This window comes from Solanum tuberosum, unplaced genomic scaffold (assembly GCF_000226075.1).
Source record: "Solanum tuberosum cultivar DM 1-3 516 R44 unplaced genomic scaffold, SolTub_3.0 scf00093, whole genome shotgun sequence".
Lineage (NCBI taxonomy): Eukaryota > Viridiplantae > Streptophyta > Magnoliopsida > Solanales > Solanaceae > Solanum > Solanum tuberosum.
The window spans coordinates 983478-1008448 of record NW_006239018.1 but is presented as its reverse complement, the minus strand read 5'-3'; the positions used below and the strand labels follow the sequence as shown (position 1 = coordinate 1008448).

Here is a 24971-nt window from a genome sequence, read left to right as displayed (position 1 = left end):
AAGTTTTTTATTTATTTATTTATTTATGTTCTTTACCATAATTTAGGTAAAATTTAAATATGGTAAAAATGTTAATTTTTAGGAAAGATTTAGAAAGAAATTTTTTATTCAATTTTAAAGTACTAAAATTAGATTTCTTGTCATTACAAATAAATAAAGATTTAATAACTATAACTTATTGAATTTCAAGGTCCCTAAACATTTATGATAGATTTAATAGCTAGTTTTGGCAATGTATTTAGACCTAAAGTCTTTATGATAAAATGAGGCGGGGACATAATTCAGTACATAACCAAATATACTTATGGAAAAATTCTTTTGGCCAGAAAATTTGGTCTGAATTTTGCCAGAATAGTATTTTACTTTTTTGAACATTTTTACCCTTTTAACTTTAATTATATTTTAATTAAAAAAATGAAAAAAAGAATTCAAGTTTATTTTAAAATTAAAAAAATATTATAGACTTTTTAAATTTCTGACCAAATAGTAAACTTTTCAATATTCTACAAAATTTCTTGTGGACAAAATTAATTGAGCTTGTTTAAATTGATTTTTGATTTTTTAACTTATTAGTCAAAAGTTAGAATCTCTTAACTTTTGACTTATTTTTAATATTCTAGCTTAAAATTAAGCATTGTTGTTATGAGGGGCCAAAATCACTTATTTTGATGAAAAAACGTTTTTTTAGAGAAATTAAGGTGTTTGACTAACATGTAAAACTGTTTTTATTTGAATTAGAAGTAGTTTTTCTGTTGTTGGAAAGAACCTAAAAAAATCTGTTTCTTAAAAAAAACATAAGTAGAAAATTATTTTTTTCAAGACCAAACTATCTTTGTAATATATACATATTTACCAATATATTCTTTATATTTATTTATTTATTGTGGTGAATTTTCATATGTAGTGATTTTAATTTCTGGAATGGTTTTTAAATTTATTTTGTCTGATATTTTTAATTATATTTAAATTATTATGTTAATATCATATTAATATTTAATTTATTTTTTATTTATCTATATATAATATTGATTCAAAATTTAAATATGTAGATATTAATTTAATAAAAGTAAAATATTAATTCAATACTTTATAATAGATATTTAAAATAATTTTGCTCTTTACAAAATAATCTTGATATTAAAGTGCATTGATACATGTCATTTTTCGTAATTTGACTCTCAAAAACACTTTTAAAAATGATTAGCCAAACACAATATACTTATTAAAAACGCTTTTCAAATGAATTAACCAAACACAATTTTTTTTTTCAAAGCATCTTTCTAAAAAGTCATTTTAGAAAAAATGTTTCTAAAAATAAGTTATTTTAGTAGCAATGTCAAACAGGTTTTAAGTGTTCATAATTATTTTTTGATAATTTATTCAAACACTCTAAAAATATTTTAAAATTATTTTAACTTAAAATAAGTCAATCTAAACAAGCTAATTAATACTTTTCTTGATGTCTCTTAATGTCAATTAACTTTATATGTGAGCTCACTATAGACTTTTAATGGTACTTCTTCTCTTGATGCATGTCTCTTAATGTCAATTAACTTTATATTTGAGCTTATTATAGACTTCTAATGGTAATTTTTTTCAATTCCTTTTGAACTTTTAACAATATTTAAATAAAGTATTCTTTTCAATTCTAAAATTGAACATCCACCACATAAGTCTTAGCTTGTAGCTTTCTTTGTTCATTAATTAGTAATCTCTTTTCAATTTCCTGTAAACTTCCTTGAAAAGGATGTTAGGAAGACCAAGAAAAAATAGAAAGAACATATTTTTAGATTATGATTATTTGTAACTTATTAATTTGATACATATAGGTACCAAAAAAATATGTTCTTGCAGTATGTGATTCTGATTTAATTAGGGTTCAAATGTAGAATTCAAATATATAAAAAAAGTACCAAAAATATGTCTTTTTAAAAAAAATAAAAATTAGACATGTAATAGTGAGAATCTTTCAACTGTATATTTTTTTATAAATTCAAATCGAGTTATATTAATCAGCATTGACCGTAATTTGACCAGTAGTAGCATGAGTAGGATTGGACATTATTGGCCCTTTTATTTATTCAGCTTATTTTGATGATCCGTCCAACTTTAATTTAGATCGTCCATTTTAATCACTATTGAATTTGTTTTGTTTTTCATTTGATATTCAGTATTCATATTGGAGATTTGGAGTCATCGCGTATGGCCTCATTAGGGGGGAAGCGTTCCCTATTAAGAATTTTTCCATACCCAAAATTTGAATCCGAGATCTTTTAAGTAAGGAAGAAGTAGTCTTATTCACTACACCACATCCGTTTGTGGTCACCTTTGATTACTAATTAATGCTTACTGCTGATTATGTTGAATGCTAAATTTAATTGTGTTTATACGTAGATAAAAATTAAACTTATAGTAGCACTCTCTTAAACAATTTCCTAATTGAGAAATATGGGTCTTGATCATTATTCATGGAATAACCAAAGATAATCTCAAGATAGAATGTGAGATTATTTAATACCCTGTTTGATTGGATTTTTTTTTGTAAATCATTAGTTTTTTTTTTATATATAAAAATGGGTATAGGAGAAGAAAAAATAGGGAGAAAATTATAAAGTGGGGAATTAAAATTTGAGCAAAAACCATTAATCATATATCAACAAAATAAAGTACAAAAACATTAAAATGTATAAAAAAAAAAAAACATGTTATTTTTTCATTGATAATAGTCTGAGTGACATTAAAATTTAAAGGGGAAAGTAGATAAATACCTACTTATTATCTACTTTTAAGATTGTCATTTAACTAATGTCCATTTTATACTTGTTTGTAAAAATGATTTAAACATACATGATTAAGTATAAAATTCACGTGTGGAGTACATATAAAAGATGAAATAAAAGGTTCGATTCGATTTGGATATAAATTGAATTAAAAGAGTGGATTAAACGAGTTAACTATTAAATTTATTTAAATTTTGATCAAATGAAATGAGTCAACTTGATTAAATGATTAGACCTCATCTGGGCCTATTTACTTTTCCTCATTTCATGTCTTTGCTGATTTGCATTTGTTGGGATGTTTTTATTATATGTTGTTTATCCAATTCTTTTTCTCAATCTTTTTTATTATTACATTATATAAATTGATTAATTTCTACAAGAGAATGTGAGGATAATTAATTATTTTTTATTTTTATTTATTTATTTTACATTTCTTTTTAGTCCATTGTTATTTAGAAATTACGTAAAAGATATTGTAAATCACAATAATGAACAACTTAAAAATATCAAAAAAGCATACCATATAAAAAATTCCGTTGCCTTTCAAAATTTTATCAACGCCACATAAATTGGAGATATGAGGAGTAACTCACAATAATTAACAACTAAATATATTTAAATACTAAACAAAAAGTTAGTTGAATCTCCTAATTTCATCAGTGTCATATATAAATAAGTAAAAACAAAGTAACATATATTGAACTCGTAATGACACAAATTCTAATATATCTAGTTAATTAATGAAGTATTACAAGAGAGAAAACAAAATTGTGAAACTACTAAGATAGGATGATATAATCAAATATAGTAAACATAAATTTTGTCTATTTGAGTATATCCCATAACATATCCAAGATATTCATACGGAAAGCAACATCTTATTAAATTCGATAAATGAAGAATACCAAGAAAAAAAAATAAAAATTAAAGAACAAGAAAACAAAAACAACTGAGAATCTAATAATTAAATATTAATTTTTTTTTTTTTATAATTAACGAATATTTTTAAATTTCGTATTAAATTAGAACATGTATTTGCGAAAGAAATGAGCCAAGTGAATTGGCGGTAGATTGGTAGGTAAGGTTGAGGTTGATGAGAAAGAATTGCTTGAAACTTCCTTGAGCGGAGGTAGCTGGAATGTGAGTTTACTATAGGGACAACACATAGCTTAAATCAACCACTAATTTTTTATTTTATTCTTGCCTAGGAATTGTCTTGGTTCACTAGTCAAGTCCACTTGCTCCTTCGATCCTGACCTTATAAAATCGAATCGAAATCAATAATTTGAACTTAAAAGAGGTCATTGATTTATTGTTAATAGATTATTGATTTAGTGAATTTGGTAAGAATTTTGATTTTTTTTAATATCGGATTATTGATTCTTAACGATTTGAAGATTTTTTTAAATGAGTTAACCGATTACCTGACAGTAAATTAACAACTTATATTTGTACTAAATGTGCATATAAGTCATTAACATATGATTTAGTTTCATACTTTTATTTTGATTATCTCAAATTCTTGGTTATTCTACAAGGTGTCAACGTTTGCTTTTGAGCAAGATGTTGTTTGTCAACTCATGTGCATGTCTCATTTATTTTTTCAGTTGTTTTAAAGTTATTATTAATGATTTTTTAATTACATAAAATTTTAACGGTTAAACTGATAACGATCATAACTGATAAACTAATAATTAATAAGTCGATATGTTAATGATTCTATAATGGTTTAATGTCTACAAACTTCAAAACCGAACCGACTAATACGCAATCGTACAAATAAGATAACATTGACCTCATACTATTTAAATTAACGAGAAAGTCTTTCTCTGATATTAGTGTAAATACGAAGATCTCTAATAAAAAAGTATTATGAAACGTTTTTCTAAAAGGATTAGAAAACCATTTAATTTCATCAATAATTTTTGCACTTATAATTGCAAAAGCACAATGAAATAAATATAGAACTGAACAAATTTAAATTTTGTATTTGGTACTATTTTGTTTTGGTGTGGTAGACTCCCAAGTCCTCTTTGTCATCCTCCTCAATGCCAACGTAACTACTCAATTACCCTTTTGTTCTTCTTTCTCAACCAAGCCACACGTTTAACTATTCACCTAACTTTCTCCACCTTACTTTCAATTGTATTTATATCACCTTCTCTTCTTCCTTTTATACCAATCTCTCTTACTTTTCTTCTCTAACTCATAAATTTTCTTCTTTTCAACTTTTTTTCTCATAAAAAAGCAACCAGAAATGGTGAGTGTAGCTACTGTTGATGCCCAAAAAGCAGAGGTATTATCTTCTGTAATTTCTCCGAATCAAAATCAATCTTCAGAAGAGCTACATGTATTCAGATCAAAATTACCAGATATATCAATTTCCAATAACATACCACTCCATGTCTACTTGTTCGAAAGGCTATCGGAGTTTGAGGAGCGGACTTGTCTTATAGCAGGCAACAGTGGAGAAACATTCACTTTTGGTGAAACGCATCTCATCTGCCAGAAAATTGCTGCTGGTTTAACGAAGGTAGGGATCAAAAAGGGAGATGTTATCATGACTTTTCTACAGAACTGTTCGGAATTTGTGTTTACTTTTCTAGCATCTTCTATGATTGGAGCTGTTATCACTACGGCTAATCCGTTCTACACGAAATCGGAAGCGTTTAAGCAGTTGAAAGCTTCGAATGCGAAATTAATAGTTACTCAATCGCAGTATGTGGATAAATTCCGTGATCCCGCGGAAAATGATCCGAAAATTGGGGAAGATTTTTCGGTCGTTACAATTGATGATCCGCCGGAGAATTGCTTGCATTTCTCTGTGCTATCGGAAGCTAAAGCAGAGGATATGCCAAAAGGAGTTGTTATCCATCCTGACGATCCCGTGGCTCTTCCGTTTTCGTCAGGGACCACGGGGTTGCCAAAAGGAGTGATACTGACTCATAAAAGCTTGATTACAGGGGTGGCTCAATTAGTGGATGGCGACAACCCAAATTTTTACTTGAAGCACGACGATGTGGTGCTATGTGTGCTTCCTCTGTTTCATATATTCGCGTTGAATTCAGTGCTTTTAGTGTCGTTAAGAGCTGGAGCTAGTGTTCTGTTGATGCAAAAATTCGAAATTAGTGCGCTGTTGGAGCTGATACAAAAACACCGTGTCTCAGTCGCTGCTGTAGTTCCGCCCCTGGTTCTTGCATTGGCGAAAAATCCAATGGTGGATTCGTTCGATTTGAGCTCGATACGGCTCGTGATGTCCGGGGCTGCGCCGCTAGGGAAGGAGCTGGAGGAAGCACTCCATAGAAGAGTGCCCCAAGCCATATTTGGACAGGTAAAAAAACAAACACAATTCCCTGTTTTTTTTTTTGTTTTTTTTGGGTTTAGCTAAGCACAAAATGACACTTCTTGATTTCCTATTTTTGGCCAACAAACCATAACCAATTTAATTTCATGTTATTTGAATGAGTTATTTCCCAATTTGTATATAGTCATTGATTCCCAAATGTTGCAACCCTTTTACTTGCAACATTTGAATTTGACACATTCATTAAAAAATAATGATTGACGTAACTATTTTAGCATGTTAATCCTATTAATTGATGTTTTAGGGAATATTAAATAAGAAATAATTTGAGGAATAAGTAATTAATGATAAAAGCAAAACATAGAACAAAATATTGTCTTTTTTTTATATGTTAAAAATAACAAGTAAACAAAATATACTTTTGAAATAATGGACAAATATAAGTGAACATAGAAAGTCAGAAGAACAAAACTTGTATTAACTTAAAATAGAAAATATAAGATGAAACAACTAGTTTTACATATGAGCGATTAAAATAGATAGTTTATGGTGTACGTGAACTTATGGTCTCTATTCTCTACACAAAATTAGATATGTTATGTATATATCTTTTTAACGTATATTAAAGTTCAAAGTTAAATTATTTACTTGGAAGTACAAGGATCAAATTCCAACTTGATGCGTTTTTTTTCTCTCACCTTTCTTTAGCGTAGTGTACTCATTTTCTAAAAGTTCTAGAATGGACTTATTTCTTCAATTTTCTTTAAATGACACAATTAGGTGTAATTAACAAGATCGACAAACTTTGTTTACAAAAGGTTTAATAAGCCGGAAATATAGGTCCAAATATGGTGATTGAAAGTTGTGTTTCTTCAAAATTGTCATAATATAAAAGTGATTAAGACGTAATCAACATGCATAACGGACATACCAAATTACATTAATTAACAACTAAATTTCTCACATAAAATAAATGATCAAATCCAGTTAGGTTGTCTTATAAGGAAACAGTTTTCTAACTAATTTAACTATTATTTCTTCATATCATATTTCAATATATGTTGTCATACTTCAGACTCTTTGACGGTTGCAATTGCTGCACGTAATATATTAGCGGTAGGTAGCGTCCATTTAATACAAACATATCAATTGTTTGGTACGTAACATTAAATTCATCTAGATTTTTATACCCTTATAAATAGGTAGCGGCCATTTAATACAAACATATCAATTGACTGTTACTCCATCCGTTCAACAATAGTTATCAATTATATTATTTTGAAATATTCAATAATACTTGTCCACTTTATAAATTAAATAGATAATTTTACACTTAGTTCTTAATTTACCTTTATCATTGATTATAATTATTTTCCTATTACATTTTTCAAAACATTGTATTTATTATATTCAAAAGGTGATATAATAAAATTACCCTTCTATTTATAGTTTATTAAGAAGTGTGCAAAGTCAATAGCAAATAACTATTATTGGAACATTAAATTCATCTACGTTTTTATACTCCCTCCATCCAACAATAGTTGTCCACTATACTATTTTGGAATGTTCAACAATACTTGTCCACTTTATGAAATCAATGGATAATTTTACACTTAATTCATAATTTACCCTTATCATTAATTATAATCATTTCTCAATTATATTTTTCAAGACATTATATTTATTATATTCAAAGGGTGATATAGTAAAATTACTTTTCTATTTATAAATTTTAAAAAATATGCCAATTAAATAGTGAACAAATATTATTAAACTCAGAGAGTACCTTTTTAAATAGGTAACGGCCATTTAATACAAATCTGGTATTTTACTCAAAAAGTGAACGAATTTATATAGCAAATGTGCTTTTGCAAACAAAAACAATAATCTAGAAGTGCTTTTCAATTGAAAAGCATAAGGTTTTTGACTAAACATTTTCTTTTAGGAGGATTAGGGCGGTTTTCAAATCTATTAAGTTAGTTTGGTTGAGTGTATAAAAATAGTGTTATTGAATTTAGTTATGTAAGAATTAATTATGTTGAAATTAATTCTATTGACATTATTTTTTATTTATAATTTGATTTGATGTATTAAAAATAGCATGCATCACATAATATTTTAAAAGATTATTCGTATTCAAAAATATCCTTCACTTTCAGAAGCAATTATATCATTAACCATGTTTGTGCTGATTTATGCCAACTCTTGTATTGCTAATACCATAAATTGTAGTGCCAAATATTTATAGGCATAAATATATTTGGCACTTCATTCATAAAGTAAAATCAGGCAAAAAATTCTGGAAAATTTTAAAACATGGGAATTAATATTTTTAACAATTCACATGAATTTGCAGGGATATGGTATGACAGAGGCAGGACCAGTAGTAACAATGTGTCCAGCATTTGCAAAGCAACCATTATCAACTAAATCCGGTTCATGTGGCTCTGTGGTTCGAAATGCGGACCTCAAGGTGGTTGACCCGGAAAACGGTGGCTCCCTTGACCGCAACCAACCCGGTGAAATTTGCATTCGTGGTTCCCAAATCATGAAAGGTCGTTATTAATTCATTATAAATTTTAACTTTCTATACATTGATAGCGTAAAAATGATACTCTTATTAGGTAATCGTCTATAAATAATATGGAATTTATATTAAAATGTTATATGTATGGGTTAATTAGGTTATCTGAATGATGATGAGGCCACTGCACGGACCATAGATGTCGATGGATGGCTCCACACCGGCGATATAGGATATGTAGATGACGATGATGAAATATACATTGTCGATAGAGTCAAAGAGCTCATAAAGTTTAAAGGTTTCCAGGTATATATATATATATATTGACAACGTTAAATATTTTTTATATCATCAGTTCATTAGTGTATAGAACTTAAACTCATTTGCTGGTTCGTTTAGGTGCCACCAGCTGAGCTTGAGTCTCTTCTAATAAGCCATCCAGAAATTGCAGATGCTGCTGTTGTGCCGTAAGTACAATTAATACAATTCCACATATACTGAATCATAGAAAAAAATATTATGTGTTAATTTGGCTCTTATGTATTGTAGTTTTAAAAAATGTTTTAACAATTAATTAATTTGTGCAGGCAAAAGGATGGCGCTGCAGGGGAAGTCCCGGTTGCATTTGTAGTCCGTTCGGCCCAAGGTTTTGATCTTACTGAAGAAGCTATAAAGGAATTTATCGCCAAACAGGTAATACATCAATCTTTTCGGACCGAATCTAGAAGAGAACCTATAATGTAGAATTTTACTAACCATAATTTAACGTAAAATTGATATGGCAGGTGGTATTCTATAAAAAATTGCACAAGGTGTATTTTATTCACGCGATTCCGAAGTCTCCATCTGGAAAGATACTAAGGAAAGATTTGAGAGCCAAACTAGCCGCGACACCACAGTGATAATGCACTCCGTCTACGCAAAGTCCGTAATTGTATCGAAGATCACTTATGCTAAAAGTCTTTAACAGTATTGTATCAAAGTCTTATATATCCAATGACTAATTCTTTGAATGTTGATTTACTTCTTTTTTTTAAAAAAAATTCTTCACTTTTTGTGTGAATTTTCTGGATTCTTTGAAAGGAAAACTTTCAGTTTTATAAATTCATGCACCATTATTTATTACTCTTCCAAATTCCATGTACCTCAATTTATGTGAAGAACTATTTTTATCTATTTATTGAAATTTGTTTCAAAAAAATGATTTATTACAAATTTGGAAAGCAATTATGCATTACGCACTATTCAGTATTGACCAAAATAGAGTTGTAATTGGTCCCATCAAATTATGTTGTGTGTTGCTATGTATCCTATCATTTCTTTAATGAAATATTACCTGGCATAATTAACTGATACACTGTTTTTATTATTTCTTCAACTTCAAATGCTGTTTTTTCATGATTTAACTCAAATATTGTCCAAACGGCAAAAGAGAAAAAATGGAGGAAGCTAGAGTATCTTAAAGGGAGGGAAAAACATAGGAAAAATTACATAAATATACAACTTAAGATATCATAATTTCTAAATTTCTCTTATCATTTAAAAAAAGATTACAAAAATCCCCTCTCGGATACATCCCTCTCATTAAGTAATATATCGTTTGCAATGTATTGAACAACCAATGAATGTATCCGAGAGCAATAAAAAATTCAAGACTTTTGTAACTATAGAAGCTTTCGGAATAAAATGTAATTAGCCCCAAATATATGAGATTTCTGTAGGTTTCCCTATGCATTGTAAAGGGCAATTTTCACAAACATCCATTATAATAAACTTAATTATGGTCCATAGTTATAGTTTGCATATTTACGGGCTGTAGCTATAGTTTAAGCAACATCGTTTGTATAATTCGTGGGTGCGTTTGTATAATTTGCTGGTACGTTTGTATAATTTTGTATAATTTGCAGGTACGTTTGTATAATTGAACTATTTTTGTATAAACTCAAAATAACAAATTTATACAAATACAAACATTTGAACTTTATACAGTTATACAAATTACATTATACAAAAGTTATACAAATTATACTTTACAAATTTAGAATTATACAAAATCAAAACCCCAACCCACATAATTATCACTAAATTTTGATCGCGAGTGATAATTAATTAAAACAATAGCTATGATGACTAATTAACTAGTACTCCCTCTGTCCCTAATTACTTGTCCATTTTTTCTTTTTTAATTACCCCTACTTACTTGTCCATTTTGACAAATCAAGAAAGGACAATTTATTTTTACCTATTATACCCTCGATTAATTATTTTGAAAAAGGTACAACTTCTGGAAAATCTTAAGTTTTTAATTCATCAACTTCATAATTAATAGGGGTAAAATGGTAAAATCATTATGTAAATTATTATTTTCTTAATAGGTGTGTCAATTCAAAAGTGGACAAGTAATTAGAGATGAAGGGAGTATATATTTAGTTAACCATGTAATTTTCCCTAGTAACTTAAGGTCTTGTAGACAATATTTATGTGATTTTTCAAGAAAAAAAAGGCTTGAAAGGCTCAATAAGTAGGGAGGGTTATGAATGACATAATGAGTAGAGTGATCCCTTCAAGGTAATATGGGCCTCCATCATTTACGTAGGAGCCCATTTGTATATTTACTTTTTGACCACTAAATTGAACATTAACATGTTCTCCTACCTATTGAGGGAAGGAACCAAAAATAAAATAAACTGGTGTATTATATTAGTACTCAGATTTTATTGAGCTATTGGGATTAAATATTTCTTCTTTACGATAAAATGGAAAGATAGAAATTTATTATGTTTTTCAGTGATAATATGAACGTAACGATATAGGTAATAAGACTCTATTTATTTTACATGAATATGATAATACTTGTAAACTTCATCAGTTTTGACTTGTATATTTAATAGAAGCCGTGGTGGATTACTCAAATACAAGATGAAATTATTATTTTTACATATGAGAGTTTACAAATAAAAAAGGAGAAGACAACCCTCGAAAAACCGACTATGAATAATTGTGACCATCTGCTTTATGTCTTAAGCACCCATATTTAATTTATAGATAAAATAATAATCGTCAAAGTACTTAAGAAAGTATGGAAAGAATGGTGCATAATGGTTGATCAAGATTCATATACTATTAAATGCAAAATATATGATATTCAAGAAGATGCTAATTATCATCATGAGAAATAGATGCCATAGATTAATGAATCATTTGAAAGATATTAAATTTGTATATTTTCCTCGAACATAAAATGTACTACTTATAATTTACCTAAATTTTTATTTCCAGATGATGCAATAATACGAACATTTAAAACATATTATGAAGTAATATAATCGAATTGTTTATAGAAAAAAACCACTGCTTCAAAACTTGAAAAAAGAAACCACTAAACCGCCCGGTTCATTAATACTAGTCCGGTTCAGACTCTTTACAAAGAAAGAAAGGCCCAAATCCGTCATTTCACCCAATAAATCTCAAACCCTACATAAACCCTGAACCTTACAGACATTTCATGGCTTCTTCCTTGTGCATCTTTTCTTCTCCATCAAGCCACACTAACTGAAGAAAAATCCCTACAATTCTTCTCATCGCCTACAATCTCAATCCGTAATGGGAAAAACCTATGCAGCAGGGCTATTTGCAGCCCTAGCTTCTGCCAAATTTGGTACAGAAACTGCTTATGCCGATGGTAGTTTCAATTTCTCTCCGTTTTCCACTTCTTCTTCTACTAATGCCGCACCGAGTGCTCCTGCTGATGTTCCTAAGCCACCTCGGCCGACAGCGGAAGCTCCTGAAAAGCCAAAGGTTCGAAATGATAATCCCAGGACTACTTCAGCTGGTTTTGATCCGGAGGCATTGGAGAGAGGGGCCAAGGCGTTGAGGGAGATTAATAGTTCCAAAAGTGCCAAACAGGTCTGGAACCCGAGTTGATTTTTTAGCTTTATTCTTAGGAAACATGATTGAAATGTCCCAATTTGTTTGGTTGCTACTATTTGGGGAATCAATTAGTTGGAAAATATATTAGCTGTCAAAATTAAAGGATTTGTGTATTGTTATGTAGTTTAAATTTTATTTCAGAAAAATTAAGGAACTGCTATGGTGTTCACACTGAATATAAGACTACATGATTCACAATCTTGTCGTTTTTCTATATTTTTCTTTTTGGCAATGGATGTGTGTTAAAGTGGGAAAAGAGCTCAGATTGAGATTGAATTTTGTAAATGACATTCTATGGTGTTAATTTTTTGTTTTCATGAGATATTTCATGGTTGGTTGAGAGGTATTTTGTGGTATTCTTGATCAACTTATGTTCTATGCAAGGCAAAGGTTTTGTCTTTGACTTTCTTTTCCAAGTTTGTGATGTTCTATGGTGTGGAAGATACTAAATCTGAGATCTTTGTTGTAGGTTTTTGATGTGATTAAAAAGCAAGAAGAGACGAGGCAAGCAGAGTTAACTGCAAAAATGCAAGAGTTTAAAGCATTGCAAGCTCAAGCTGAGATGGTAAGATTGATTTTCTATGGTGAACTGATGCTTGTGTATCAACTCATTAAGAAAGAGGTTCCTTTATTTGTTTTTGTTGATAGATATAGAAAGTTTCCCTTTTGATGAATCCGTAATCAGACGTATGAGCTTGCAAATAATTGTTGTAAGTTGAACGGTTGTTTCATTTCATAATTGCACAATTTGTTTGTGGTTTTGATCTCTGTTGTTTAATTAGGATATTCCATGTGTAATGTCCCTTGTTTTTCTTACTTATGCTATAAATCCTAATCAAGCATTACTGGTTGGTATTAAAAGTGGACTAGAAATTTCATTGGCCCCAGGGACATGATTATGTATTTCCATGTGCAAGCTAATCCAAATACAAATAGCTCAATTATCTTACATTAAAAATTCTATTAGGGAAGTTCTTGAAGATAATTAAGCCATGCATTCCAACTAATTTCCATTCAAACAGGCTCTGGACTTAGATCTGGAGTGGCCTGCTGAATAGTTAGGTTTTTCCATCTCATGAGTGCGTAATGCAAAAAAAGAAACATTTGTTTGAATCAAGTTCGCGGATTTGAAAAATGCTCGACATTTGTGCACTTGATAATTATTTGTTGTTTTAAAAGGGTGGGCCCATTATCCACCGAGTTTCAAACCTTATGCTACTGGCCCTCAGGATTCCTCGTTCATAAAAAAATAATTATTTGTTCACTAAACAATCTAAAGGAAACCTTTTTTGTTGTTCACTAATCTTATCAGTGCACCACATTTTACTTTTCTTGTTTGTAATTTCAAAATGTGAACTTTGCTATTTATGTACCTATGGGGAAAATATATGTGATTAGCTTTCTTTCTTTTAACAGGAGAGACAAAGGGTTGTATACGATGAACAGAAGAAACTAGCTCAGCAACAGGCACAAATCAAGTCACAGATGGCTCGATATGAAGATGAATTAGCAAGGAAAAGGATGCAGGCATGTAAAGGTCTTCTTAATGTCATGGTTAAATTGGTATTGCATTAACTGATAAAGCTGACTTCTCCTTGCATTCTGCAGGCAGAAAATGAGCATCAAAGAGCTAGAAATCAGGAGTTGGTAAAAATGCAAGAGGAATCAGGTATGAGACAAGAGGCTGCTAGACGAGCAACAGAAGAACAAATCCAAGCGCAGCGCCGACAGACAGAGAGAGAAAAGGCAGAGATAGAACGTGAAACTATTAGAGTGAGAGCTATGGCAGAAGCCGAGGGGAGAGCGCATGAAGCAAAGCTGGCTGAGGATGTTAACAGAAGAATACTAGTGGACCGTGCAAATGCTGAAAGGGAGAAATGGATTGCCGCGATTAATACGACTTTTGAGCACATTGGAGGTTCTTCTCTAACGACCATCTTAAAGCTTGCATTTTATGGGTATCCATGTATAGAGTTTTTCTTAATAGGTAGCCATGTGTAGAGTTATGATCCATAACCCTCTATTTCATTCATGTTATTAATACTGACTTGCGTAATGCATACTTACCTTGTTTTGATGTTGAATTTTTTTGGTCTGAATCTGCCTTTCATGCCAATGGGTTGTGTTTGTAAATTTTGCTGAAGAGACGTAGGAAAACAGAAACAGGAAGAGATTTGAATTTATAATTGTTTTAAGTATTATGGAGTAATAGTTGTTTGCTGGTGTCAGAAACAATCAATGAGTTTGTTATTTAGATTTTAGACATTTTCTGTGCTCATTTTCCTTTTTAGCATTTTCAATGAGTAGCAGAAAAAAATTAAATACACTATACACGATTTCTGGACTCCTTACATATTCATAGATGCTTCATTCTTCTGATTCTTGGCAATCCCCTAGTGACTACATTTAGTGCTGATACTTGAGTGGTGGATTAGAACTTTGTATTAGATAAATTGCAGTATGTAACAGTTCTCTCTTTAAAAAGGTAATAAAGCACTACAGATTTATACCAAATGCACACATTGTAGCTAGGCTTATATTTCTGGCTACTGCTAATGCAAAAATATGATCTTTCTGACGTGAAGATATTCATTTATGTAGGTGGTTTCCGGGCAATACTAACGGATCAAAATAAGCTTGTTGTGGCTGTTGGTGGTGTGACAGCTCTCGCGGCTGGAATATACACAACAAGGTATTAAATATATTTTCAAAATAACAGTGTGAAAGTTTTTGGCTTGTGCAATTTTTTCCAAGTCATGCTAAATGTTGTGATGTGAATTTTCTTATGTACATTGCTTGTGGGATCTAGGCATTTTCTTTTCCTCTTTCAGAATCCACATGAACAGACATCAGATACTTTGACCATACTTTTTTTTTTATGAAGTAAGAGAATCCCGTTGATAGCATCAAGAAGATACAATGATTACAAACGATAACGAAAACACCAAAGACTATCAGCTTTAACACATTGATCAGTCCTTTACTTTTTTCCATCATTTTAGTTGTGGCTTATGACGCCTCAGTGGGATGACGCTTTCTGCTGGCTTTTTGAGTCCGTTGTGGTTATTGGCCCAAGTCTTCTTTGTTTGTTCTTCTGGTTTGAGCATCATTATTACTCAAACCACCTTATGGGGATAAAATGAAGATTCACTTGCGAGGAGAATCCTACTGTAATGGGATGCAAACTTGTAAACATTTCCATCATTTTAGCCATGCTGAATTCATATGATAATTAGCTACTGGTAGAATTGTCTTGTTTGACTGCTGCCTCTATCGATAATCCACTTGTTTATTTCAAATGGCTATCAACAAAGAAGTTGGTTGATTTGGGATAGGCGGTAGTAACTATTAAGTTTTGGTTATCCTCTTGTATCCTGTGGTTGTTCTTGAAGGTACTTTTTTAGCACTACTTGTTTTGACTGGTGTATCTAGTATGGTTGATGCAAGTTTGCTATCTGGATTGCAGGGAAGGTGCAAGAGTTGTTTGGAGTTATGTGGACAGAATATTGGGACAGCCATCTTTGATCAGAGAGTCATCTAGAGGTAAATATCCCTGGTCGGGCTTCTTCTCACGAGCCATGAGTTCTCTCAAAGGTGCTAATGGAGGTTCCGCAACCAAATCTGAGAAAGGGTTTGGTGATGTCATTCTACATCCATCTCTTGAAAAAAGGATTCAGCAGTTAGCCAATGCCACTGCTAATACCAAAGCTCATCAAGCTCCATTTCGCAACATGCTCTTTTATGGCCCTCCAGGAACAGGGAAGACAATGGTTGCTAGAGAGCTTGCTCGCAGATCGGTAAGATCTTTCTTCCCCTTTCAACTAATGAGCAGTGATCTTTACATATTCATATTGATATGTGTTCCATTCAAAATTGTTGAAGTATTGCATATGGGTTAGGAAACCTGTTGATACAATTTATAATAAAGCATTGAGTTGCCATGGAACAGGCTTATGTCTACCATCTTATTAAGTTGACAAAAAGTACCTGAAAAAAAATAAAATTGATGCAAAGTCTCACCATTCTGAAATTAAAGACGCTCATCAAGAAGTTCTCTAAGGGAATTCTCTCAAGAGTGATGATTTATGACTCCCTTCATGAAATATCTATAAATTGGTGGTTCTGACTTTATTTTGGTGGTCAATAATATGCTTGAATCTGTTGTCAGGGACTTGACTACGCATTGATGACGGGTGGTGACGTTGCTCCGTTGGGATCACAGGCTGTCACCAAAATACATCAGTTATTTGACTGGTCCAAAAAGTCCAAAAAGGGTTTATTACTTTTTATTGACGAAGCAGATGCATTTTTGTGCGAGTAAGTGACTTTTCCCCAGCATTGCTGCCTCTGGCTGATCTAGATCTTTAATAAAACATCTGCATAGTAGGTTTATACTATTTAATTGGGTTGCTGTACAAAGAGGTCTACTTCCTTCAATGAATTAATTAGTATATTCTTGTTCGGGAATTTCTGGAGTCCTTTGTGGCTTCAAGATGTGCTGGAAGAATTTGTTTTAAATACTGAGAGTTGCAACTTGCAAGGCACTGAAAAAAATCAGGAGAGATAACAATGTCTGAATGGTGATTTCATTACTGAGTCCTTGTTCTCCTTTGAGGGAGAACTTGCTGAAGTCAAAGGGAAAATTCTGACCTCATATAAATGTCGTCAAATTAATAATGCCACATTGTTACTAGATTAACCAGTTATATCATCTTCATTTCTGATATCAAGGCCAGGTATAATATATGGCTTGCTCGATTTTCACTTTATCATGTAAAGATGATTGGCGCTTAGAATTTGGTTGTACAGCTATTTGGTCTATGAGTTCATACCATTTCATTTCAATTTCAGGCGAAATAAAACCTACATGAGTGAAGCTCAGAGGAGTGCCCTCAATGCACTCCTTTTCCGCACTGGTGATCAGTCAAAAGATATAGTCCTTGCCTTAGCTACTAATCGGCCTGGTGATCTTGATTCAGCTGTTGCTGATCGTATTGATGAAGTCATCGAATTCCCTTTGCCTGGTGAGGATGAGCGCTTCAAGCTGATCAAACTGTATCTGGAGAAATATATATCTCAAGCTGGGGAAAGGAAACCTGGCTTGTTCTCTAACTTATTCAAGAAACAGCAGCAAAAAATAGAGATAAAAGGTTTGACAGATGATATTCTGAGAGAAGCCGCAGCCAGGACGGAGGGATTTTCAGGCAGAGAGGTCGCAAAAATGATGGCTGGCGTTCAAGCTGCTGTATATGGGACTGAGGACTGTGTATTAGATGCTAACTTGTTTCGTGAAGTGGTAGATTACAAAGTTGCAGAACATCAGCAGAGGAGGAAATTAGCTGCAGCTGAGGGTGACAAGTGAAGAGGTTTTTTCCTTTAGATGATTTTTGTCAAAGAAGTTGATCAAGGGTGCGGTGTCTTCTCAGAAAATTATTACCGACATTCAAAGAATGGTTTTTATTCTTTTCTCAATTATTTGGGAAATTTTGGCTTCTTACAAGTTAACAGTTCCATTGTATCAGATTAGCTTAGGCATGCTCTGTGTTTACTCATATTTTTAATGGCCACTTTGCGTATTCAGCGCACGGAAATAAAAGTGTTAAAAAGGCTGAAAAAAATTATCACCACTAAAGAGTACTCTTTCAACAGAGTCATTTGCAGATTTTACTTAAAAGGTTCCATTCAAAGCTCACCCTCGTTGTATTCTCAGCCAGGGAATATGCAAATATTACGACTCTTACCTTTGGATTACAATATTCTCAAGCTTCTGAATTGTGATAACTATAAATGTAAGTGTTGTTGAGGAATCAAAGGGTTAGTTAAGGAATTTTGAGTGTTCGCAAGGCATGTTCGTACAAAAATTGTAGGGCGAGCCACGTGCATTAGGCGTAGAGCTCATTTGGAGCATACATCTGGACGATTGAGACGTAAACCTCGTGAAACAAGTACTTCCTCCATCTGTCCCAAGACATTTTTTGAGTGTCTTGCCTCGAGGTGAGTTCCAACTTTGCCTTCTAAGCATATCTGGAGTAATAGTTGTGAACTGTAATATAACTATATAAGTCATGTTGAAAACCTCTGGCAGCTAATATAAATTTAATCAGGCAAAAGCTTGTGCTATGTATGTGCAAAAGAGAGAAATGAACTTGTCAAAAGCATCTGCATGCCAGCTTTAAGAAATGGATCACACAGAACCCTAATCCTTATTACGAGAGGCAAAACTTGCCTGCATCAGTAGTGCAAAATGAACACATTAAGCAGAGTTGCTTGCATATAAAATGAAGACGACTTCTTAATTCAGGAATCCTCATATTGCAGTCCTAATGGTGATGATCTTGAACAAAGCGCAAACCACAGTACTTGCATATAGCTGGCTCAGGCAGATCAAGGCATATATACTCAATTGGATGACCAAGAGCAGGTGAGTCTGTTTCAGAAGAAAAAAATAGTACTTTCAGGCAGACAGATTCTTCTTCAAGGAAGCAGTATAATTCCTAAGCAACTCACTAACACTTGCAAAAGAAATGGGAGCACGATATGTTATTCAAATTACCTCCTTCGCAGGCAGCAATCCTTCCCTCAACCTTGATAGGTGGAACTTCACTGATCAATTCCATGGGAGATTTCTTGCTAGTATCCTACCATCAAGCACCACACAACAGTCGGGAAAAGAAACAGAGAACTTTATAGGGAGAAAATTCTTGCTGTAATTTTGTATTAAAAGTGGCATGGTAGAAACAACAGCAACAACAAGGACATCATATCTTGGTATAATCTCGAGTCCTTCTTATTCATCTAGCTATATCTGAACAAGCTTATTGTTTCACTGGCTTGACACTGATTGATATGGAGAAATTTCTTAATGCAATTTTGGTTTAAAAGAGGTATGGTAGAAACAACAGCAAAATACAAGGACTTCATATCTTGAGGAATCCTTGATACCTTATTGTTCCATTGCCTTTTTTCCTTATCAAAGTTTATTGTTCCACTGGCTTGACATTTCTATAAAGTGGTCACCTGTTTACATAATTTCTGACAAGCTCATGGAAGTGTGTGCTTTACATATGATTCACGTCCAAAAATTGATGAAATAATGAATTTTCTACCACACAAATGGTCACAGAACTCTGTGGTGCAGCACCCTTTGAAAAAGAGAAATAAAATTTTGAATTGGGAATGAAGGGGGAAAATGGATTACTACTTGGGCCAGAAGCATGGTAGGACAGCTCACAAGCTACTCAAGCAGTCTAGGAACTTGCTTAGTTTGACTAGCATTTGGTGTTATCAAAAGCAAAAAGCGTAAAAAAGCTCTAAGATTTGTTGGGGTTTTTAAGGGCAAATAAAGCATGAGGTGTTGATGAAAGAAGGCAAAAAGGGTGAAAAATACAAATATATACGTTAGTCCAAGACCAATAATTATACACATGAATGACAAATATATGTAAAAGGAGTTGAAAAATAAAAAAAATAATATGATAAAGTGAAATATCAATTATTTAGTGTCGCTCATTGGCAAGGGAAAGTATGTGTTAGAACCTTGATGATGGAACTGAAGCGCAAGCGCACGTTAACCGATGCAAAGCACTCAACACGTTTTGAGCCTCGCTTCAGGGCTTAAGCAAATCTTTGACAACACTGCTAGCATTCTGTTAAGCTCAATACCACAAAAGCTCGTCTCCATGCTCATGAGCCCCTTTTTTTTTTTGATTTGCACCGGGTGCTCATGAGCCCCTTTAATTGAAGCTTAAATACATTTTTCTTGAAAACTTGAAACTTAAATACATCTTGTCTAATTAGAAACCATTAAATATCTTCCTACTAATTTTCTTCATATATACTCCTATGTTAAATACACACTAATAATAAATCCATTTTTTAAAACAAGTACACACTACAACATCTACTTTCAGTTGACACATATTTTACCTCTCGCCTCCATCTGTCTTTCTAGTCCTGTCAGTCCAATCTCCGATCAGTCCCTTCTTGCCATCTACAATCATGTGTTCTCTCTATCTTTTATTCAGAGTCTCCAATATTTCTTCTTTTGTCTCTCCCACTCCATTTCCTATCTCAATCTCATCTTTCCTTTCGCATGATTTCGATAATGACTGCCATTTAGCTTCTATTTTTTGACATGCAAGCAATACAAGATTCAGGTCTCGCACACAACCACATGAGAAGTGTTGAAAGTTGAGTTGCGAAGGTTCTCATTCCAAAGGTTAAAATTGGAAATGGCTAATTCTATCTCAAATGAAATTGTTCAATCTCAAGCCTCTCAGTTGATAGATTGTGCCAATCTTAAGCAAGAAGATCTCAGGCTAGCCTATCCCAAGCGAGGACCTGACAAAGTCAAGCTTGTCCTCAGATTTGGCTGGCTCAACTTGCCGGCATCCATGTATATCAAGGTGCACAGAAATTTGTGGTCCTCTGGAAAGAGTACAACACCAAGCTTGTTTCATTAGACTTTCAGAATCTATGCTTAAGTGAACATAACGCATCAGATGTTAGTCAGTAGTAACTGAAGGACACAACAGACTCAGAAGAACTAATTAGGGAGAGAAACCATTTTAAGTGTTTCATCCAACGGCTACCTATTTAGCATCTCCCAGTTTATATGTTCAATTTTGTTTGGAAACTATAAAGCGAGAGTCAAAATAGTGCTGCATTTAAGAGAAAAATAACCTAATAGTGGAGAAAAAGTTGTAAAGAATAAGAAATGGTCCAAATACCTTCATAAAAAAGTACCCCCATAAAGATAGAACAAAGAAATGTGAAACGAAGGTAGCAAACTGGAAGAATAGGAGAATGCCAATAGTTTACTGGGGATGCCATTGGGGGTCAAGAGCAGACCAAAAGCAATACAGAATGGTGTTTTAGAGAGATGTCGAAGCCGGCAAACTGTGAGAGCCAATATCTATCTATGAGGGGCAGATTAGTTCTGATTAACACTGTACTAAATGCAATGCCTACTTATATAATGTCTTTATTTTCAGTTCCTGTAAATGAAGTGAAGAGAATAGATGCGCTAAGAAGGAACTTCTTCTGGCAAGGTAACGATGACAAATAAAAGAACTCATTTGGTCAACTAAAGTACTCTCACTACCAGTAAGAAGGAAGGGGGAATCGGAATTAAGAATTTGAGAGTTCAGAATAAAAGTTCAACGATGGAGTGGTTGTGGACGTTTGTTGTAGAAGATGGATCACTATGGAAAGATGTAATAAAAGAAAAGTATGGGACAAAAGGAAAATGAACAACCAAGTCTGTGAATGGTCCTTAATCCTTATAAACTGTCTTTGGAAGTCGATCAGAAATCTCTAGTCTAAATTCATGAACAAGTCCAGCTTCAAAGTAGGTATTGAAATGAATATATCTTTTTGGGAAGATAATTGGTCAAGGATCACTGAAATAACTTTTTCCTGATCTTCACAATCTGAGTCAGCAACAAGCAGCGGCAGAGGGAGAGGTATGGGAAACTCAAGGATGGAACATAAGCTTCAGAAGACTACTAAATGATTGGGAGATTAGCAAATTAACTAAGTTTACAATACTTTGGAACAATTCAAACGGACCTCTACTGCTGACGACTATATGATTTGGCAAGGGAATAGGCAAGGCAAGTTCTCAGTTAAGTCGGTTTATAAATATTCAACCTCTCAAATAATCAAATTGGATGTTAGCCTTGGAAGAAGATATGGGAAGTTAAACTTCCAAATAAAGTTTGCTAGCTTTACATGGCTTTTGACAAAAGAGCCATTTTTGACACGAAACAACTTTACCAAGAGAGGATTCCAGTTATGCTCTAGATGTTACTTACATGGAGAGGAGGCTGAGGCAATCAATCATCTCTTTTTACATTGTAAGTTGACAGTTCAGTTATGGAAGATATTCATCAACTTAAGGGGTATTATGTGGCTATGCTAAGGAGAATACCTATAGTTCTAGCATGCTGGAGCGGAGATGGCAGCCTTTCTGGTCAGAAAGAGAGATACGGTTGTCCCAACTTGTATTTGGTGGACACTTTAGAGAAATAAAAAATGCTTTGAAAATAAATTCAGTAAAATCAAGTAGTTAAAATGAGTGTCTAGTCCTTTTCTATTTTTGTGTGTAAGCAAGAGTACTTAAAAGACCTTGAATCTGTTTTTGATGTTCAAGAATCCTTGTGAGAAGACAAAGGATTAGGAATTATTTTAGTACTCCACAGTATAAATATGGGTAGCTACATAATTTTTGAGTAGTTTATTTTATTTACACATAAATATCTTACCTTCTGAAAAAAGAAAAACAAAGAAATACCAGAAAGTGTAGACAAAAAGTTTTTTTTTTTAAGAAAGTGAACATATTTGTAAAAACCCAAAATAGTAAGCAGAAAATCTAATATGGGATGCACTTCCTTTTTGAATAGTTTCTAGGAAAATGTGGTTAGTGTTTTCTCAATTTGCGGTTTCTCCTTTTGATAGTGCGTTCTACCTTCCGGAGGCTTCACTATTCCACTTTCTCTTCATGCTTGTGTTTTAACGGCAACACAGATGTTGGGTGGGGTGATCTCTTAGTGCCATGATTTCTTCTTCACTGGCTCTTTAATCTTGACAGCTTATGTTTGTTCAGTTCTTATTTGCAGCATCTACTCCCAATGTGCATTTCTGCTTTGGCACAATCTTGAAAGTACCAACAGATGATCTGATTTCAGCCCAGCAGATATCCTGACTTAAATTCTACATACACTCATATGCTTGCACTAATGTTTAATTTGTCTTTTAATCCCACCAGTCCTATCATATCAGCAAAGAAGAAAAGATATTCTCTCCCCATACGAGCAAAGATTTGGTTTACCCTTTACATATTGCTCTTTGTAGATGAGATTGACTTGATAAAAAATTTATTCTTCTAGTTTATTTTTTATGGTTAATTCTATTCTTCTATTTGCTTTTATGATGCTAAATTCACCGTGTATGTACAACTAATTTCATCAATGTCCCATTAAGTGCATTTTGAAAATAAACCTTTTTATTTTTTATTTTTTATTTTTTTGATGACAAAGGAAACCGCAGCCGCTATCCTTTGGGTGCGCACAGGGTAAAACCCCTTCAATCTCAAAGGAAAAAGAAAATGAAGCATGAACCACACCTTGAACCAAGTTGTTAGTCCCAAATCGTCCAACATTTGAAGACAGAATATGATGGTTGCTTCTAAGTTTTACCAACTGATTGACATAAGACCTCTCCTGAAACTAGCCCAAAAGGTTTGAGGATATGCATGACAATCTGTTCCCTTTTTCCAAATTTGTATTGTTCAAAATCCATGCAATATACTGATTTTTCTTAGTAGTCCATGTAATAAGAAACTACAAGCATGGGATGTTCTCTTGAGCTATTTTAAATCATTATTTCAAATGCAATTTCTCCATGTGATATAAACAAATTGCATACTTTCAGTATAACACGCAATACTCAGCATTCACTCCCTTTGCACAAAATATGAAGTTCGTCCTAATTAGAGATCAATTCTCACCTTCACTTATATCTTCATCGTGGTATTTGTGCCAAAAGAATAACAGCTCTGCTTATCAGATTCTTCTACAACCAGACTTCCTAGGGTATCAAACTACATATGTTTCCAAAAAGAGATTTTAATCCAATCCTCCTTGTGTCTCCAAATTCGGAAATTCCTTATGAAGCACTCCACTGGAGAAGAAACACACATATCTTTAAAAGAAGATGAATATATTATCAATAACGAAAACCGTGCGATAAAAACAGCGTAGAGAAGAATCGAGTAGCTAATACAGATTTCAATTTTTGATGATCCATAAGCTAGGGCATCACAGCATCGATGACGATGAGTAGAACTCCGACAAGAAACATCAATAGAAAAATAAAGCACGAGGTGAGAAAAGGAGAATCTAACCTGCATCCATTTCTCTGTGTGAGAGGTGATGACCTCGCTGCTAGCAACGCCGCTGAGACTTCTGGTGTTGGACCGGACAATGGAAGATGCTCCGGTTAGGGTTTTGAGGAGATTGGTAGCCATTGATATCCCCTGTTTTGATGCCATTGTTGTTTTTCCCCCAACGCTGAAATTCCCACTGCTATTCAACAAATGCGATGTAGCCCTCGACTCGGACCAGATCTTGGTTAGTATTATTTCTTTTCTCTTTTTTTTTTTTCCAATTTCTATTCTTGATAAATACAACATTCAAGTTTTACATCAAATTATATTAACCCTCCAAAAATAAGTAATTAATAAAGTGTGTATATATATATATTCATTATTCATGATTATGTAATAGAAATTTAAGTAGCAATATTCATGTATTTTATTAACAAATTTTACTAATTTGATATAAATTTTAGATGCACTAATGGAGAGGTGGAATTTTTCGTAGTGGGCGAAAGCCTCATAGAGCAATGACCCATGGAGGTAGAAGGCCTACAG

General features: G+C 32.8%; 3 protein-coding genes across 3 annotated transcripts; 2 read left to right on the top strand and 1 right to left on the bottom strand.

The window, feature by feature from the left end:
* Positions 1 to 4772: 4772 nt before the first annotated feature.
* LOC102581073 (4-coumarate--CoA ligase 2-like) lies at positions 4773 to 9739 on the top strand. The gene is made up of 6 exons (XM_006347513.2): positions 4773 to 6111; positions 8441 to 8639; positions 8769 to 8914; positions 9008 to 9075; positions 9196 to 9301; positions 9394 to 9739. The coding sequence occupies exons 1-6, from the start codon at positions 5038 to 5040 to the stop codon at positions 9508 to 9510; spliced, it is 1710 nt and encodes a 569-aa protein (XP_006347575.1). The 5' UTR covers positions 4773 to 5037; the 3' UTR covers positions 9511 to 9739.
* Positions 9740 to 12090: 2351 nt separating this feature from the next.
* On the top strand, positions 12091 to 18056 carry LOC102580732 (ATPase family AAA domain-containing protein 3-like). The gene is made up of 8 exons (XM_006347512.2): positions 12091 to 12514; positions 13008 to 13103; positions 13955 to 14065; positions 14147 to 14456; positions 15140 to 15230; positions 16005 to 16335; positions 16707 to 16855; positions 17390 to 18056. Exons 1-8 carry the CDS (start codon positions 12212 to 12214, stop codon positions 17898 to 17900), a joined length of 1902 nt encoding a protein of 633 aa, XP_006347574.1. The 5' UTR covers positions 12091 to 12211; the 3' UTR covers positions 17901 to 18056.
* Positions 18057 to 18604: 548 nt separating this feature from the next.
* Positions 18605 to 24705, bottom strand: LOC102580391 (NADH dehydrogenase [ubiquinone] iron-sulfur protein 6, mitochondrial). Its single transcript, XM_006347511.2, has 3 exons — positions 24444 to 24705; positions 19092 to 19176; positions 18605 to 18965 (listed from the first exon to the last, which is right to left on the bottom strand). Exons 1-3 carry the CDS (start codon positions 24588 to 24590, stop codon positions 18859 to 18861), a joined length of 339 nt encoding a protein of 112 aa, XP_006347573.2. The 5' UTR covers positions 24591 to 24705; the 3' UTR covers positions 18605 to 18858.
* Between the last annotated feature and the right edge of the window lie 266 nt (positions 24706 to 24971).